The 17,193-nt window shown below is 35.8% G+C and overlaps 1 protein-coding gene across 5 annotated transcripts in view; it reads right to left on the bottom strand.

Annotated features, from left to right (window-relative positions):
- Window positions 1-17,193, bottom strand: part of NALCN (sodium leak channel, non-selective) — a 300,069-nt gene that overhangs the window by 164,407 nt on the left and 118,469 nt on the right. For all 5 annotated transcript variants that reach the window (XM_070408640.1, XM_070408639.1, XM_070408642.1 and 2 more), the window contains one exon: window positions 5,419-5,586. In XM_070408640.1, the coding sequence (XP_070264741.1) occupies window positions 5,419-5,586 (168 nt within the window). The remainder of the gene's footprint in view (window positions 1-5,418; window positions 5,587-17,193) is intronic.

Below are 17,193 nucleotides of genomic sequence, written 5' to 3'. Positions count from 1 at the left end.
ACCGCCTCACATCTTAGCGGTACCTGAGCTCTCTGGCTCAGCAGCTTCTCCTGTCTCTCCTGCCCAGCTACTCTCTCTAGCAGACTTCTTCACACACGCCATCCCAGCTGCTCTCTCTCCATACTCCAGCAGACTTCTTCTCACTCCAGCCAACTAGCTGGTCAGTAACCTACTTTGATACCATTTAGACAAAGAGGGCTTCATGACAATAGTTACATTAACCATATTGGCTACAGAAGGGCAGTGTACCTTGTGTCCTTGCACCCTATCATGGTATCTTGGCCTGATTAGGATTCCCAGGCTCAGAGTCCTTGAACATCCCATTTAGGCACATGCCCAGAGCGACCTTTGGCCATTCTGGTGTATTGATAACAAGGCCTCTGTGCTCCCACCAGCCTTGACTATCCCGGAACCTGGCATGGTTCCCACACATGCCTATTGTCTGAAGAACACAAATGGTATGGTTTCTAGCCACATGTCCAGTAAACAAATAGACAAATGTTTAAATAAGTCGAGAAAATGTATATTTCTTCATGCTAAAGTCCTTCAAATGAAGCATTATATTACATATACGGTTAAGTTACCAGTTTCTCCTGTTATAATACTTTAAGTATGCATTCTGAAATCAGAACATTACACTGAGGCTATCTTTCAAAATAACAAGCAAACAGCTTTGTCATAAAAACCATTAAGATATTATTATTCATAATCATTAGTACCTAGAGTACTAATCTGGGAAGATTTCACATTTTTATTAGAGTTGTTTATTCTCAAACATAAATGATCGGTATCTAGTTGTTAATATTTAAATATAGGCAAGTTTGCAGAAACACTTTAACTGGTTTATAGCTCAAATTTAGTACTGTGTGTTTTCCCCATTTGTGCTAAAATTATATTTAAAGAATTTCCTTCGTAATTTTGAATCCTATCCCAAATGCTAATAAAAACAGCCTATGCACATCTGTGCAATTTTGATAAATTAATATTTCATTAGCTGGAAGAAACAGAGCTTAACACAACTCCCACATTGGTGATTTGATCAGCAATTTCAAAGGATTAACCTTGCATCCTAGGAAAGCCAAAATCCTTATAATTATGCCTTTTCATTTATTTGGGGAGAAGTATGATTTTTACTCTGTCTACCCAACATGTTGATTTTTGTGTTCCTACTGATACTCTCAAACATAAGGTCTGTAGAACATTTTGTGATAGTTTCCAAATCACATTTTCCTGGTCACATTTCTAAGTCTCTCTTAGAGACTATTCGTTTGATTAGTAAGTACTGTAGAATTGTGTGGTTTAGAATATGAGCTGTGAAATTAAATTTGTCAGTGATGAGTTTCTACCATTTGCTAGTTATATGGTCTTAGGCAAGTTCTCAAATCTCCCGGGACCTCCGTTTACATGTACACTGTCTAGCTCACATAATTGTTATAAGAATCAAATGAAACAATACACTCAGCACAGTGATTGGCGCATAGTAAATGCACAATAAATACCAGTCGGTGTCACAATTATCCCGGTATGTTAGAACCATAGCATTTTTAAAGGCTTCATTAATTCCCATCGGACAATGCTGCCCTATGTTCATTCCAGCCCAGCTACACTGGTCTTGGTGCTACTCTTTGAACAAACCAAGTATGTTTGCACCTCAGGACAGGTACCATGTGGTTCTTTCTACCTGGAATGCTTCCTCCCTGAGCCTCTCATGGATGCTTCTCACTCCTTTCAGTCTCTGCTCAAATGTCACCTCTTCAGAGAGAGCTCCCATGACAACTTATCTAAAATGACACCGCATCCCACAACCTCTATCATTTTTACTATGCTTGTTTCTTCTTTATACCATTTCTGGCACTTGTATTCTACATTCTGTTGTATACTTGTTTATGAACTGCTTGTCCCCTAGAATTTATGCTTACTAAAGTGGGGAACTTCATTGCCTTGTTCACCTTTCTCCCATCAGTATCTGGAACAGTTCATGTACACACTATGTGCTCAGTTAATATCATTTAAATAAATAGATGAATAGCACCAATAATTAGTTTCAGAGATAATTGATATTTTAAAGGGAGTCATTTTGTACAAAACTGTTGACTTCACATTTAAATATGAAAAATATGATATTCACTAAGGGAAGACTTGCTGCCAACACAATGAAGAAAGGTCCACTGAAAAGAGAAGTGTGAGGACCAACAAGAGAGATGAAAGTGGACCCACAAGGTGCCAATCTGTTCGGTACAATGGATTCTCCATTTGTGAATTTGCAAAAATCTTGTGACACCCAAGTTTCTTAAGAGATTTATTTATTTATTAGCCATAAAATAACTGAGGTATGTAGGTTTGAATTATTTTATTAGAAAAATATACCCATGGCCATGTATAGAGAGATACAGATGAAAATCACTTAACTATTAATATAAATTATTACAAATTATAATCCAGAATGAAAGACACAAGTAAAATTTCCAATTTCATTGATTGCATATTATGTGACTATCTATATATATAAAAGCCTAAGCGACCATTACGACGGATTGACGAAATGACCAGTCGACCGGTAGCTATGATGCACACTGACCACCAGTGGGCAGACACTCAATGCAGGAGCTGCCCCCTGGTGGTCAGTGCAATCCCACAGCCAACCTCCCCCAGCCAGCCAACCACCCATGGTCCCTTCCCCCTGGCCAGCTGGCCCCGATTGGGACTGGGCAAGACGGGCCCCAATCAGCCTGATTGCTGGCCAGGCCGAGGGACCCCACCCATGCACGAATTTGTGCACTGGGCCTCTAGAAGCTATATAAAATTATTAGAAGCATGAATACAAAGTCTAGATATTTTGTAAAAACAGACTAGTAGAAAAACACCAGAGACAATGACTATTAATAATTTGTAATACTTTGGTTTATTTCTATGGAGTCATTTTTGACTTTAAAATTTTTTTAATATTTAAACTGTTTTCCAGAGAGTATTAGATATTATTATCTCCTGTTTCTTCTTATTCTGTTTCTTTATCTGTAGTAGGTGCTGAATAGATAGATATTAGTTTAGTAGCCATCCAATGGTTTGTTAATGACTTAAGATAGTATTTCATGTGTAAAACCAAGTAACCTTCAGGTTATTTTTAGGTGTTATATGATTTTATATAGTTTTGCATTTAAATAAAACAATCATATCTCCAAGTTATTGCAAATTCATCACAGCTATTAATTTTATGGTCAAATTGGCATGTGACTTGCTAAGCTATTCCTCAAATATTTACCATTTAAACAGTTTCCATTTTTTTTATCTCATAAAGAATTAGAATTTTGATCTATTTCTAACATTTTTACAAAAAAATTATCTGTGCAAATCTATAAGAATTTTCAAACCCTGAATATATTTTATACTACATCCTTGTTGAAATAGCATTAGTATTTTTAAAATTTGTCTGATATGATAGGTTTATATTAAAGTATCATGTAGCTTTGACTATCAGGCATATTTTCTATAATTATCTACAATGGTTCTCTAAGGTAAGCACTACATGCTCAGGTTGATTTTGTGAAGCTAGATAGCAGTGTCAAAGGGCCTATAGTGCATGAATGTTTGGGAAGCTCATTTTGTATCAAGAGTTTTGAACATGTGTATATCTCTTGCCTCAGCCATCTTACTTAGGTAACCAAGGCCAAGGATATAACCCAACATGGGACAAGAGATTTATGTGCAAAGATGTTGACGGTACTAAAGGGTGTCCCAAAATTCACACAAGAAGTAATTTTGATAGAAAACACACGTTTATAATTAAAAATTGTAAATTTTTTATTGATTCATAAAGTATACAGTATAGGGTTATGTATGGAATAGCACATTGGGTAAATGGCCTCCACGGCTTTGCTGGCACATACGCACTTTTGGTTGAAATTTTCCATGACCATTTTGCATAAATGTGGCTGAATTTCGTTGATACAGCACTCAATTTCCTCCTTTAAGGTATGGGTGGTCGTGGGCTTGTTGGCATAAATCTTAGACTTTAAAAAACCCCAAAGAAAAAAGTCCAACAGCGTTAAATCGCATGATCTGGGCGGCCAATTCTGATCACCAAAACGGGAAATTACACAACCAGGAAATGACTCATGCAGTAATTGAATTGTTTCTCGGGCTGTATGGTATGTGGCACCATCTTGTTGAAACCACATGTTGTCCACATCCATATCTTGCAATTTGAGCACAAAAAACTGGATTATCATGTCGTGATAGTGAGCACCATTAACTGTTACTGCCTGAGCAGCCGCATTTTCTAAGAAGAATGGTCTGATGATGCCTCCAGCCCGAAATCCGCACCAAACAGTGACACGTTGTGGATGCATTTGTTTCTCAACAATCACTCGTGGATTTTCTGACCCCCAAATGCAACAATTTTGTCGATTAACCAAGCCATCAAGATGGAAATGAGCCTCATTGAAATTCAGCCACATTTATGCAAAATGGTCATGGGAAATTTCAACAAAAGAGTGCGTATGTTCCAGCAAAACCGTGGAGGCCATTTATCCGATATCTATTCCATACATAACCCTATACTGTATACTTTATGAATCAATAAAAAATTTACAATTTTTAATTATAAACCTGTGTTTTCTATCAAAATTACTTCTTGCGTGAATTTTGGACCATCCTTTAAAAGCTTAAACCATGATAGTCCTCTATGATTTCAATATGCTTAGTGGTGATTTTTAGAAGATCAACTTTTTATGTTGCAGTGTATTTGGTTTTCATTTTCATGAATAATATTTACTTGTCCTTTTCTCCAAGTAACTAGAATATTGAGTTTCAGGTTATAGCATCTTAAGTTAATACAGCCCTGAAAATGACAGCTTTGGTATTACCAATAAATAAAATCAATGAAATTGGAATGCATTTTCTTCACATTGTGCTAATTTATGAACTATATTTTTAAAACATCTCCATTTATTACTATGAATTTTGAAGAGTTTTAAAAACAATATTACAATTTATAAACATACTATTTTAGGTATTTAAGATGTCATCAGACCTATCTTTTTTTAAAAAATATATTTTATTGATTTTTTTTTTTTTTTTTTTACAGAGAGGAAGGGAGAGGGATAGAGAGCTAGAAACATCGATGAGAGAGAGAGAAACATCGATCAGCTGCCTCCTGCATACCCCCCACTGGGGATGTTGCCCGCAACCAAGGTACGTGCCCTTGACCGGAATCGAACCTGGGACCCTTCAGTCCACATGCCGACGCTCTATCCACTGAGCCAAACCGGTTAGGCCTCATCAGACCTATCTTAAGTGTGCATTTAATAATTATACATAACTGTTATATATAAACTTATACAATTATTATTATTATAATGTGACTAGTATTTTCTATGGAATAAAAAATGTCTAAAGACAAATAGGCATTATTTGTATTACCTGAAAGTATGTGAATTGAGAATGATAAAGATCTGGATATACATGAAGAGTAGTTCCAATCACAAGTAATAGCTCAAATTTGTGGAGAGATGAGCTAATATATCCAGTAAATCCCAAACACCATATCTTCAGAAGTGCTTCCAAGTCAAAAAGTACGGTAAAAGCCACCTAGGTGAACAAAGAGACAGAGGAATTGAAATCTAAAAGTATAATGTATTTAAAAATATTTTATATATTTGTCAGTCCATGAATTTCAGCCACTATCATATAAAATGAGGAGCCCACAATAATCTATTCTAGAATGACATTTTTATTTAAAAAAAAATAGTTTGAAACACACTAACTAGAACCTAGCATACCAAATATATCTTAAGCAATTAGAAAACATGTTAAAATGTTAAATGTTTGCACGTGGCATTATTTCTTCATTATGCACTATTTGATAATATTTAAAAGTCATTTCTATTGATAGAATTACTATATACACAGATAGGGTACATTTTTCTTTTAACTTTATCTTTATTGTTGAAAGTATTACTGCTGTCCCCTTTGCTTTTGTTCCCCATTGACCCCCTCCACCTTCCACTTGCCCCTCCAAGGCCTTCACCACACTATTGTCTGTGTGGATGGGCTATGCATATATGCATACAAGTTCCCTGTTAAGCTCTTTTCACCCATCTGCCCAATGCTGCCTTTCCTCTGAAGTCTGTCCCGTGCTTCTAGGTCTCTGGATCTATTTTTTCCATCAGTTTATAAGGGTGCATTTTTGTATAATTTGTTTACTCTAAAGATAAAGTTTCTATAATGCACATGGTACATTATAAAACAACTTACATATTGGTAAGCAAAATTAAACTAATATATAAATGTTTCAATATTATTATGTCTTGGGCCACAAACAAATAGAGATAGATTCTATAAGGAATTTATGTACCTGCATTAACATATTAGTACATTATATGTCCATATTATTAGTTAATAATCAAAATTACTATATTAATGAATTAGCTTAACCTCTTAATCTATCAATTCTATGAATTTGTTACTACAAATACTAATCTACATTAATTCTATGAATTTGTTACTACAAATACTAATATTATAAAATACACACGTAAATATAGCATGTATTATTTCTTTACTTGTCCTATGGGTAAGAAAACTCATTTTATAAAGAAGGTTGCAACTGGAATGAAAATGTGCAATACAGCTTAACTCCTAATTGAAAAGCACAAGGCTGAGTGTTGGAATCAGTCATAACATATCCCTCTGAGGAGAAACCAGATGATTTATTGGAAGAAATGAAGAAAGAAAGCTTGCTTTCCTTTTTTCTAGGCCAACACAGAATATCAGAAGGGATTTTCGTCCACTCACATTTGAAAAATGTGGAGAAAACCATATTTTTAAAAATAACATTTTAGGAATAAAACACTAAAAGCATTACAAGTGGTTAATTTAGATGTAAGGAAGAAATTAACATTACTTTTCTATCTAGCACTTCTGTAGACTCAAGTTGCTTCTTAATTTGAATTGGCATGTCCTTTTTAAAAATATAAAACAGTAATACATTTGAATTGTTAAATAATCCGAAATATAAAGTATTAACAAAATCCCCTGTGAGACACTTTGCATGTTTCCTCCTTAACATCTCCTGTTTCATCTAAACATAAACTGTACAATCACATAAGTGGGCTTGCATTTTATACGTCACTCTGCAACTTGCTTTTCTCACTCACCAACAATCATAGACAACCACCCCACCCCCCTGGGATAGAGATTTGGTCCTAATTATTCTTTTCATCAGCTGCATATTTCCCATAGCAGTCAATGTTTATTTAATTCAACATTCTCCCTGATGACTCATTGAAGAATAGTTTTTCCTTGATAAGAAATCATCAGGAAAAATGTTAAGCATTTTGCTGCTTCAATAACAAGACTACATTAACCATCCTTATGCAATATTCATATTTATTGAACTTTCATATCTATAAAAAGAATCTCAAACCTAGCATTGCTGGGGCAGAGGACAGGTTTATGGAGCTTTAAATTTAAAAAAAAGTATTAATAAATTCATTCAAAATGTTATAGAAAATCATTTGCCTTCCAGCAAGGTAGGAAAGTGCTTCCTATTTTAAATCTGTACCATCACCAGATGTAATCAAACTTAATCAAGCTTTTGCTTATCTGTTCATGTGTGTATTGATTATTTAGATTTATTTTATTTTTAAGACAGTTTTTCTATTCATAACCTTGCCAATTTTCTATGGTGGTGTTTTGTCTTTTTTATTAGTTCTTGAGGTTGTTGATATTAAGAACAGTCATCTCTGTCTGCTATATGAACTACAAATAGTTTTTCCCTAGTCAATAGTTTGACTTTTAATTTTGGTGGCATTCGCTCTGTAAGCACTTTAAATTTTATCTGGTCACATATTTCTATCTTTATGATTACTTTCTTTACCTTTACATACAAAACAGGTCTTTAGAAAGATTATTATCAAACTGTCATATCTAGGATCACACTAAGTTTTTCTATTTATTTGGACTATATTTTTAAATAAAAATTCCCTATAGGGATGTTGTTTCTTGTGAAATGTATTTCCATGAATTTAATATTCCAGTTACTAATATAAAGGCATTTTTTTACCTTTTAAATTTTTATTTATTTTTTTTACCATTCTACCTAGTTAGTTCCAGTGAAGAGAAAAGCTATTGATTTATCTATATTGACTTTCTTCAACCACCTCAGTAAATTCTTCTATTAATACTAATATTTTTAATAAGGACTCCTGGGTTTTATTAAAATATGTACATTTCATTTGCAATTGAAGATAATATTTTTTCAAGATTGATTTTGGGGTTAATTGGATTACTTTATTAGCTACAATGATACAGTTGTACGGTAATATAGTAAATAATGAAGTGGGGAAAAAGAGGAATCCATGCTCCTCGTTTTCCATGAAAGTTTCTTCAGCATTCCTACATAATAGTTGCAGTGGGTTTTGATAATTAATTTCTACTCTGTTTAAGGGCTTCTCTTCTTTTCCAATTCTACTTAAAGAATTTTAACCTTCAATTTGTTGAGGTAGTCAAATGTATCACAAGAGCCCTTGATGTTAACCATTTGAATATTCCTAGAATAAACACTAAATGATAATGCTAATCTGGATTTTATTGAATAACTAGAGCAGTGATGGTGAACCTATGACACACGTGTCAGAGGTGATATGTGAACTCATTTTTTTGGTTGATTTTTCTTTGTTAAATGGCATTAAAATATATAAAATAAATATCAAAAATATAAATCTTTGTTTTACTATGGTTGCAAATATCAAAAAATTTCTATATGTGACATGGCACCAGAGTTAAGTTAGGGTTTTTCAAAATGCTGACACACCAAGCTCAAAAGGTTCGCCATCACTGAACTAGAGGCCCAGTGCATGAATTCGTGCACCACTAGGGTCCCTTGGCCTGGCCTGCGAGGATCAGGCCGAAACTGGCACTCTGACATCCCCCAAGGGGTCCCAGATTGGGAGAGGGCACAGGCCAGGTTGAGGGACTCCACCAGTGCATGATTGGGGCCGGGGAGGGACTGAGGGAGGGCTCCAGGTTGTGTCTGGCTCATCTCACCCAGTCCCAATCAGCTGGACCCCAGCAGCAAGCTAACCTACCGGTCGGAGCGTCTACCCCCTGGTGGTCAGTGTGCATCATAGAGACTGGTTGGACACTTAGCATGTTAGGCTTTTATTATATAGGATATTTTCTTTATAATTTTTGTAGTTACTTTCATATATGAAATTGGCCTATAATTTTACTCACACTATCATGTCAGGTTTCGTTAAGCTTATGCTAGTTTTATCAAACGTACAGAGTTTTCCATGGTCTCATCTGGAATTGCTTAAATAAAACAAGGAATATTTCATTTTTAAAAGTTGGTAAAGTGCAGCAGGAAAACCAGTGGTTCCATTCCTTTTTGTAATGGTAGATTGAAACTTTCCAGGGTTCTTCTGATCATGTTTCATATTTTATCCATCAATTTGACCCTTTTCCAAGAAATCATCATTTTCCTCTAGATTTTCAAGAACTGTGTTTAAAGTACATTTTTCCAGAAAGGATTGGTTCTGTCAAGGTTCAAGGGTTATCTTACATATTTGGTACCCCCTTTAAATCAGTTTTGTAGCTGATGTTTCTCAGACCCTAAAAGTAATGTGACTTGGACCACCAATCCCATATGAGGGCAGGATTGTGCCTCCACATTTTCAGTAAAGCTTACTCTTTTTCCACCCACGTGGGGTCAAGGTCAAGACAGAAGTTTGCCAGATTACTTCCTACTCTCATTGTGCCCTGATGTTACATGAGGTTCTCTGCTCTGACATTTCACTGCACATAGCCTTTTCTCCAGTCCTGAAACAAGTTCTAGGTGACAAGGATATGCAAATGCCCTCAGGGCAGCCACTGGCTTAAGCGCCCATTGGGCATTTTGCACTCACATCATTTGCCCTTTAGACTATTCCTTAATTTTTAGCACATTCTGCTAAGTATTTTAAATCTTTTAATATTTAGGTGCCATTTTTAGTTGTTTTACCTTTTGGAACCACCTTGTATGCGTTTCCTAATAATACTTGGTTTTGTGTTTAAACATAATCAAGTTTTCTAGGTCTTTTGATGGGAAAATTCAACCTGTCCATATTTAATGTACCAAAGTTATAGTTGGTCTTACGTTTCCTATTTATTGTATGAATGTCATTCTTATTTCATCTTTAAACCTTTTCTTATCTTTTCTGGCTTGGTCAAATTGTTGATTTCTACTCCTTCCTTGCTAATTCAGATGTTCTACTCTGATAATCCTCCAGATTATGCCAATGATCATAAATCAACCTATACTTTTTATTATTGCATTTAATTGGAATCGTTGTAAACTCCTCCCTTAGGCAAATTTGCTTACACACTTATCCCTCACACCTTGCCAATCTACATTTCAAAGTACTTCTATCATCCTGCTCTCCATCGATATCACACACCTTCTTTCATGCTCTCTATTGATATCACACTCCTGCTTTTCCCAAGATCATACACAAATTAAATTATAGTTTCTTGAGTTCTTGATTTTTTAAAGGTTCTTATTTGACATTTTATCACCACTTTTCTTTCATCTTCTCTTATCTTTTCCTATAGATTGAGATGAATTTATTTTATGATACTTTAGAGTAGTTTCCTCAAAGAAACATCAAGGCTTGTATACTCTCTTAATCCTTTCCTATCTAAAAGACATTTTTAACTCTGACATGAATATTTTGGCTGCACACAGATTCTTAAGTTGCTGTTCTTTTTACTTTCCAATATTTTAGATGAGTCATCAAGTGAGCAACATATTTATCTGTCTTAGTTTTGGAGGTTATTTAAGCATTTCAGAGTCTTCAAAAGGTATTTTCTTAATGCTTGAAACCAAGGAAGGACACCAGGATATTCCTAGAAATGCATTTTTTTTTTCATTTAATCTCCCTAAAATTTAGTGAGTCTTCTAATCTACAGATTGGTGCTTTTCCTCAGTGTAGGAAAAAGCTCTTCTCTTGCTTATTATTATTTGTTTTCTATCTATTCTCCTTTTCCTTCATAAGCTGCTGTTATTCACCTAGGTAACTAGCCTCTCATGATTTCCAATCATTTTTTCCACTTGATCTCCCATACTAATAATTAGCTCTCAATAATGACCATATCCATTTTCAAAATTCATTTTTTTTGAAAAATTTAGCCAAAGTTTCAGAAAGTTTGTTTTTGCTTGAATTATCTGTCTTTGAGATATTAAAAAAAACCCCACCTTTTATCTCTTCCATCAATTCTACTTAATGGGGAAATTTGTACTAGGTGTTCATCTTGGATTTCTGAATCTCAGCCTCAGTTTCTGAGTCCCTTAGAATAAAAATAATGTTTTCTTTGCTTGCTCATGCCTATGTTTGTTTTTATACACTCTCAAGAAAATACGGGGTAGCAGAAAGAATTGCAATTTTTTGATAAATGACCTAACAACCCATGGCCCTTTGGTGGGTATCAGGTTGAAGCTGCTCCAAGTCAGGATTCCTTACCAGCTGCTGGAATCCATTCCCACCATTTACCTGGTAGTGATTCAGCTTCCAGGGAAGTTCCATTCCTGGACTACAAGCAAGCAGTGTCTTTGAAATTGAGTTTTCCCATCAGGCAAATAACAATGCAAATGGATCCAGCTGCATATTTTATTATGAATTATGATTATTTAAATAGCTCATTCCATCTGTCTTTTTTATACAAAGTAAAGTAATTACTTGCATTTCTATTTAGTTGGATAATCTGTCCAGATATATTTCAGGCATTTATTAGTATAGTTGACCCTGGAATAATATGGGTTTGAATTGTGTGGGTCCACTTATACACAGGTTTGAAATGTGTGGGTCCACTTATATAATGAATACCTGTACTGTTTTTGATCCATGGTTGGGAGTCTGCAGATATGGAGGACCAACTCTATGAATTGTTCTATACCATCTACACTAATAAAAGACAAACATGTAAACATGCAAATTGACTGTACCTTCGCTACACCTTAAGCCACGCCCACCAGCCAATCAGAGCGACTATATGCAAATTAACCCAACCAAGATGGCGGCCAGCAGCCAGGGAGCTGGAGCAAGCAGGCAGCTTGGTTGCCCCAATGATGGAGGAAGCTTCCTGCCTGCTGCAGCCGAGGCTCTGAGCTCCACTCAAAGCAACAAAGTTTCAATTATAGAAGGTAAATAAACCTCAAATACCTGCTTTCAGCCAGCCGTGGCCATGGAGCTGGAACAAGCAGGAGTGGTTTGCCCTTGGAGATGGAGGAAGCCAAGCTTCCCTCTCGCCCACCCTGGCTGGCTCTGAGCTCCTCTCAAGGCCACAAAGTTTCAATTATAGAAGGTAAACAAATCCCAGAATAAAAGAAAAAAAGAAAAAAAGGAGAGGCTGGGAGCTTCCATTGCCGGGGGGCTTGGCCAGCCTAAAAACGGCCCTCAGCTCCTCACCCAGACTGGCCAGGCACCCCAGTGGGGACCCCCACCCTAAAGGGGGTGTGGCCAGCCTGAAAACAGCCATCAGCCCCTCACCCAGGCTGGCCAAACCTCCATGGGGTGAGGGTCCCCACTGGGAGGGGGTTGACCAGTCTGCAAACAGCCATCAGCCCCTCACTCAGGCTGGCCAGGCACCCCAGTGGGGACCCCCACCCTGAAGGGTGTGTGACCAGCCTGCAAAAACCCATCAGCCCCTCACCCAGGCTGGCCAGGCACCCCAGTGGGACCCCTACCCTGATCCGGGACACCCATCAGGGCAAACCAGCTGGCCCCCACTCGTGCACTAGGCCTCTATCCTATATAATAAAAGGGTAATATGCAAACTGACCCTAACAGCAGAACAACTGGGAATGACTGGTCACTATGACACACACTGACCACCAGGGGGCAAACGCTCAATGCAGGAGCTGCCCCCTGGTGGTCAGTGTGCTCCCACAGGGGGAGCTCTGCTCAGCCACAAGCCAGGCTGACGGCTGACAGTACAGTGGTGGTGATGGGAGCCTCTTCCTTCTCCTCAGCAGTTCTAAGGATGTCCGACTACAGTTTAGGCCTGCTCCCCGCTGGCAAATGGACATCCCCCAAGGGCTGCCGGGCTGCCAGAGGGATGTCTGACTGTCAGCTTGGGCCCAATCCCCCAGAGTGCAGGTCTAAGCCAGCAGGTGGACATCCTCTGAGGGGTCCAAGACTGCAAGAGGGCACAGGCCGGGCTGAGGGACACCCCTCTCCCCCAAGTGCACAAATTTTTGTGCACTAGGCCTCTAGTTTTATATAAGGGACTTGACCATTTGCATATTTTGAAATTTGTGGGGATCTTGGAACCAACCCCCTTTGAATACTGAGGGCCAACTTAAGTTTTGGGGGAGTTAAAAGTTATGTGCAGATTTTCAACTACATGGGGATCGACACCTGGCCACCATGTTATGGAAGCATGTCCTATAAGCATCACCTGAGCATGTGTCCATTCTCAGAACTTTCTGTCAATCCCAAGCAGTCAGCAGCGCAACTTGTGGGAGGGAGGATTCCACTTGTCACTCCCAGCCTAGGAGGGTGCCATTGCCTTGGCCTCTTCACTGCTGCCCTGGGACCTTTCTTCTGTCAGGTACCCTTTCAGTACATTACTCATCTGTGAGTGCTTACAAGGTGTAACTCATTTTTTTTAGGAGTGAAGGCAAGATTTGTAAGAGTATCATAAACTTTCATATATATTTTTGTCACATTACTTGAAAAAAATTGAAAACAGTACATGAAAAAGCATAATTTTTCTTCTTACTATTTTTCTAAATCACTATTTTTCAATGTTTATTTAAATAATCTACCCTTAAGGAGTACTTTCAGATATTTTGTTCCTAATGACCATACCATATGGCAGTTTTTTTTTATTTTATTTTTATTTTTTTATTTTATTGCTAAAAGTATTACAAAGGGTATTACATATGTGTCCATATGGCAGTTTTAAACCACAGATATGTGATATATCTGTTTATGCATTTCACATATCTATTTCTGCTTTATATAAAGAAAGAGTAAGATGTTTTCTGCCTCTTTAAGAACCAATTTCTACCCCAAAGCGGTGTTTTCACCCACTGTTGATAACATATACTCTACAGATATATCAGATTTAGTGTCACCATAGTACAGTTTAACTAATTTTCAGGAATGTATTCTTATGAGTTCATTAAACAACAAATTTTATTATTTCTTTTCCAAATTTTCATTTTATAGTAACACATATGCTATTTAATATATACTATAACCAACTCTCTTGCCAAGAAAATGATCATTAATGCAATGAAGATTTTTAAATTAAAGGTTATTGTTCTAAGAAAAATAATATATTTGTTCTCAAAACAGCATATAAGGAGAAAAATAAGAAAATAGAAAATGACATGCTTAATATAAATGGAACACTGGAAATTGTTCTGCCCTTTTAATTCAATGACTAATGTATGCACATTTATAGGTGACAAATTATAAATGAGGTGATTATGCCAGGCAGGTCCGAGAAGATAAAATGAGAGATTCTGACCATACGTGGAAAGATATTTAAAATGTATTATTCAAGATTTGTGTTACCATCTCTATTTCATAATTTCAAATAAACATATGGATATTCATGAGAAAATGAATACATATTTATCACAAAAGAAGGTGATAGGACAAAATTCATAAGACACTCAATTTGGGTAACCCTGTTCTCTTAAATGAAATCCAGATTAAATAACACCCAAAGAAAAGATTACCTGTGTCATTCTAGAGTTGTCTTTAAATCAGCTACACTTAGTCTGTAGTGTAGCTTCAGTGTCCTATATAAAGAGCAAACTTTTAAAATGGATCACTGAATAGTAAAAAAGTCACTATTTTATTTTTTTTCACCCAACAAGACCTGCCCAATCCTCCAAAAACAGACAATGAAGTTATTGCCAGAAGAAGAAACTTATTTAATTAAAGTTTCCCAGAAAGTGAAAAATAAAACTTTCTGGTAATATGAAAGACTGCTGCTATGGCAAGATGAATTACTTTCTTAATTTGATCTCTTGTGATTAATGAGCAGAAATGTGAGTATCAGATTTCGTTTGAACTAAAATAAATGGCTCTTTCATTTAATTTCATTTTAACAGATCTCTTAAAACCCCGTGTCTCCAGAGGAACACAGAAATTACTTTTCTAGAAAAGATGACTTTCTGCAAGATGGCATTTCTGCTTCAAACACATAGCAATCATAGACAAACGGGAGACCAAAGAGACATCCTGGAGTCCTAAGCAAGATAAACCTCTTTACCAGAAATATGGCTAAAACACACACTGTTAGAACTGCTTGCTTCATTGATCTATCTCTCCTATCAATTTGTGAGTTTCTTTTGCTAAAATTATTAATCTTCTGTGAATAACACTGTGCTGATAAATTTCTGTTCAATGCACAGTTTTAGTTTACAGATATATTTTACATAACAATAGAAAAGTAGTGTTCAAATTTTCTTATTTCTTAAGAAAATGAGAATACACATTTTAAAAATATGTTCCTTATAAAATGTGATTTTATGTATATTAATACCAATGTATTATCTTAGATCAAAATGAAAACTCTTACAAAAGAAAGTAAATCTTTACCTTTTTATATTTATGCATAGCCTAGAAAACAAAGACAAGTTTTTCCTCTATCTTAACTAATTTTAAATTCAGGTTAAATAATCTAATGTAACAAAAGTTTCCAGTTTCTCAACAGAAGCCAAGTAGCTTTATTTATGCCTAAAGGATGTTTTTTATACTGCAAGTTGACTCTTAATGGGTTGAGTGGTTTATTTTGGATTTTCAAAATAATTTATTCTGGAATACAATGTGGGAGCTCAAGAAATTATTTCCTTAAAATCTCATGGCTTTTTGTAATCTATTTTAAAAAGAAACTTTCTAAAATATTACATAATGCTATTGTCTTAATTACTGTATCATTATAGTCCATAAACTTGAACTGCTGTCATTATAGCCATTTTGAGGACTAAATAAGATAATATATTCCTTTAAAGCACTTAGCAAAATAATAGAAGGTCCAAAAAAAAATTGGTAGCTATTATTGTCATTAGCTTTACTGTGTTTGATTTTAAAACATGAAGATGTTAGCTGACCTGCTCGAGTTTCTATAGCTTAAACCAAGATCAAGCTCACTGCTTATTTTTATAAATAAAGTTTTACTGGAACACAACCATTCTGAGACCACACTCACTTTTGCACAGCAGTGGTGGAGTTTAGTAGTGAGACAGTGGCCTAAAAAACATTTTCTAAGCCCTGACCAGTTTGGCTCAGTGCCTAGAGTGTTGGTCTGTGGACTAAAGAGTCCCAGGTTCGATTCCGGTCAAGGGCATTTACCTTGGTTGCGGGCACATCCCCAGTAGGGGGTGTGCGGGAGGCAGCTGATCGATGTTTCTCTCTCATCGATGTTTCTGACTCTCTATCTTTCTCTCTTCCTCTCTGTAAAAAATCAATAAAATATATTTTAAAAAACACATTTCCTAAAATGTTTACTCTCTGGCTCTTTAAGAAAGTTTATTGACCCTTGGCTTAAACTCAAACCACCTTTATAAACTTTTTTGAAAAAAAATAATATTTTATTAAAAATTAAGTTTGATTAAAACAACCTATCCACACTCATTTGAAACAAACTACTTTTATTCAAGCACAAGTTTCTGATAAAAAAAATTATAATGTAATTCGAATAAAGACCAAATATGCTTTGGAACACTCAGACACCCAACATCAATCAACCAAAGTGAAACCAATTCTGAATGTTTCGATAGTTCAAGAATATAGTGATGACTATATAATTCAGAGAATTAAATCTCCACTATCTGGTTTATTAAAATAAAATTCACTTTCAGTGGTTTGAGAAGGAGTCAACAATTAATAGACACATGATATGTACTAGATTCTGCTATACAACCTATTTTTCTGGGGGTTTTTTTAAGTTAGAAAAAAATCCTAATATTACATATAAAAAAGAAAATGACAAGGATTTATCATCTACCACTGGACTCTACCAATCCACTTAAATAGTATCAGCAGACTCTACAATATTAAGTTATTTGAAATTTTGGTGAAATTTTTACAGCATGATTGTAAATGAGCTAACACTTTAAAAACACATTAGAAAACAGACCAATTTTGTGTGTGGAAAAATTAGGTAACATTTACTGGAGCATTCCATTCCCAGTAA

The sequence above is a fragment of the Myotis yumanensis genome, unplaced genomic scaffold, assembly GCF_028538775.1.
Source record: "Myotis yumanensis isolate MYYU_CA2020_CCGP unplaced genomic scaffold, mMyoYum1.0.hap1 SCAF_3, whole genome shotgun sequence".
Taxonomy (NCBI): domain Eukaryota; kingdom Metazoa; phylum Chordata; class Mammalia; order Chiroptera; family Vespertilionidae; genus Myotis; species Myotis yumanensis.
Note: the sequence above shows the minus strand (reverse complement) of the source record. Positions and strands in the feature narration are given on the sequence as shown.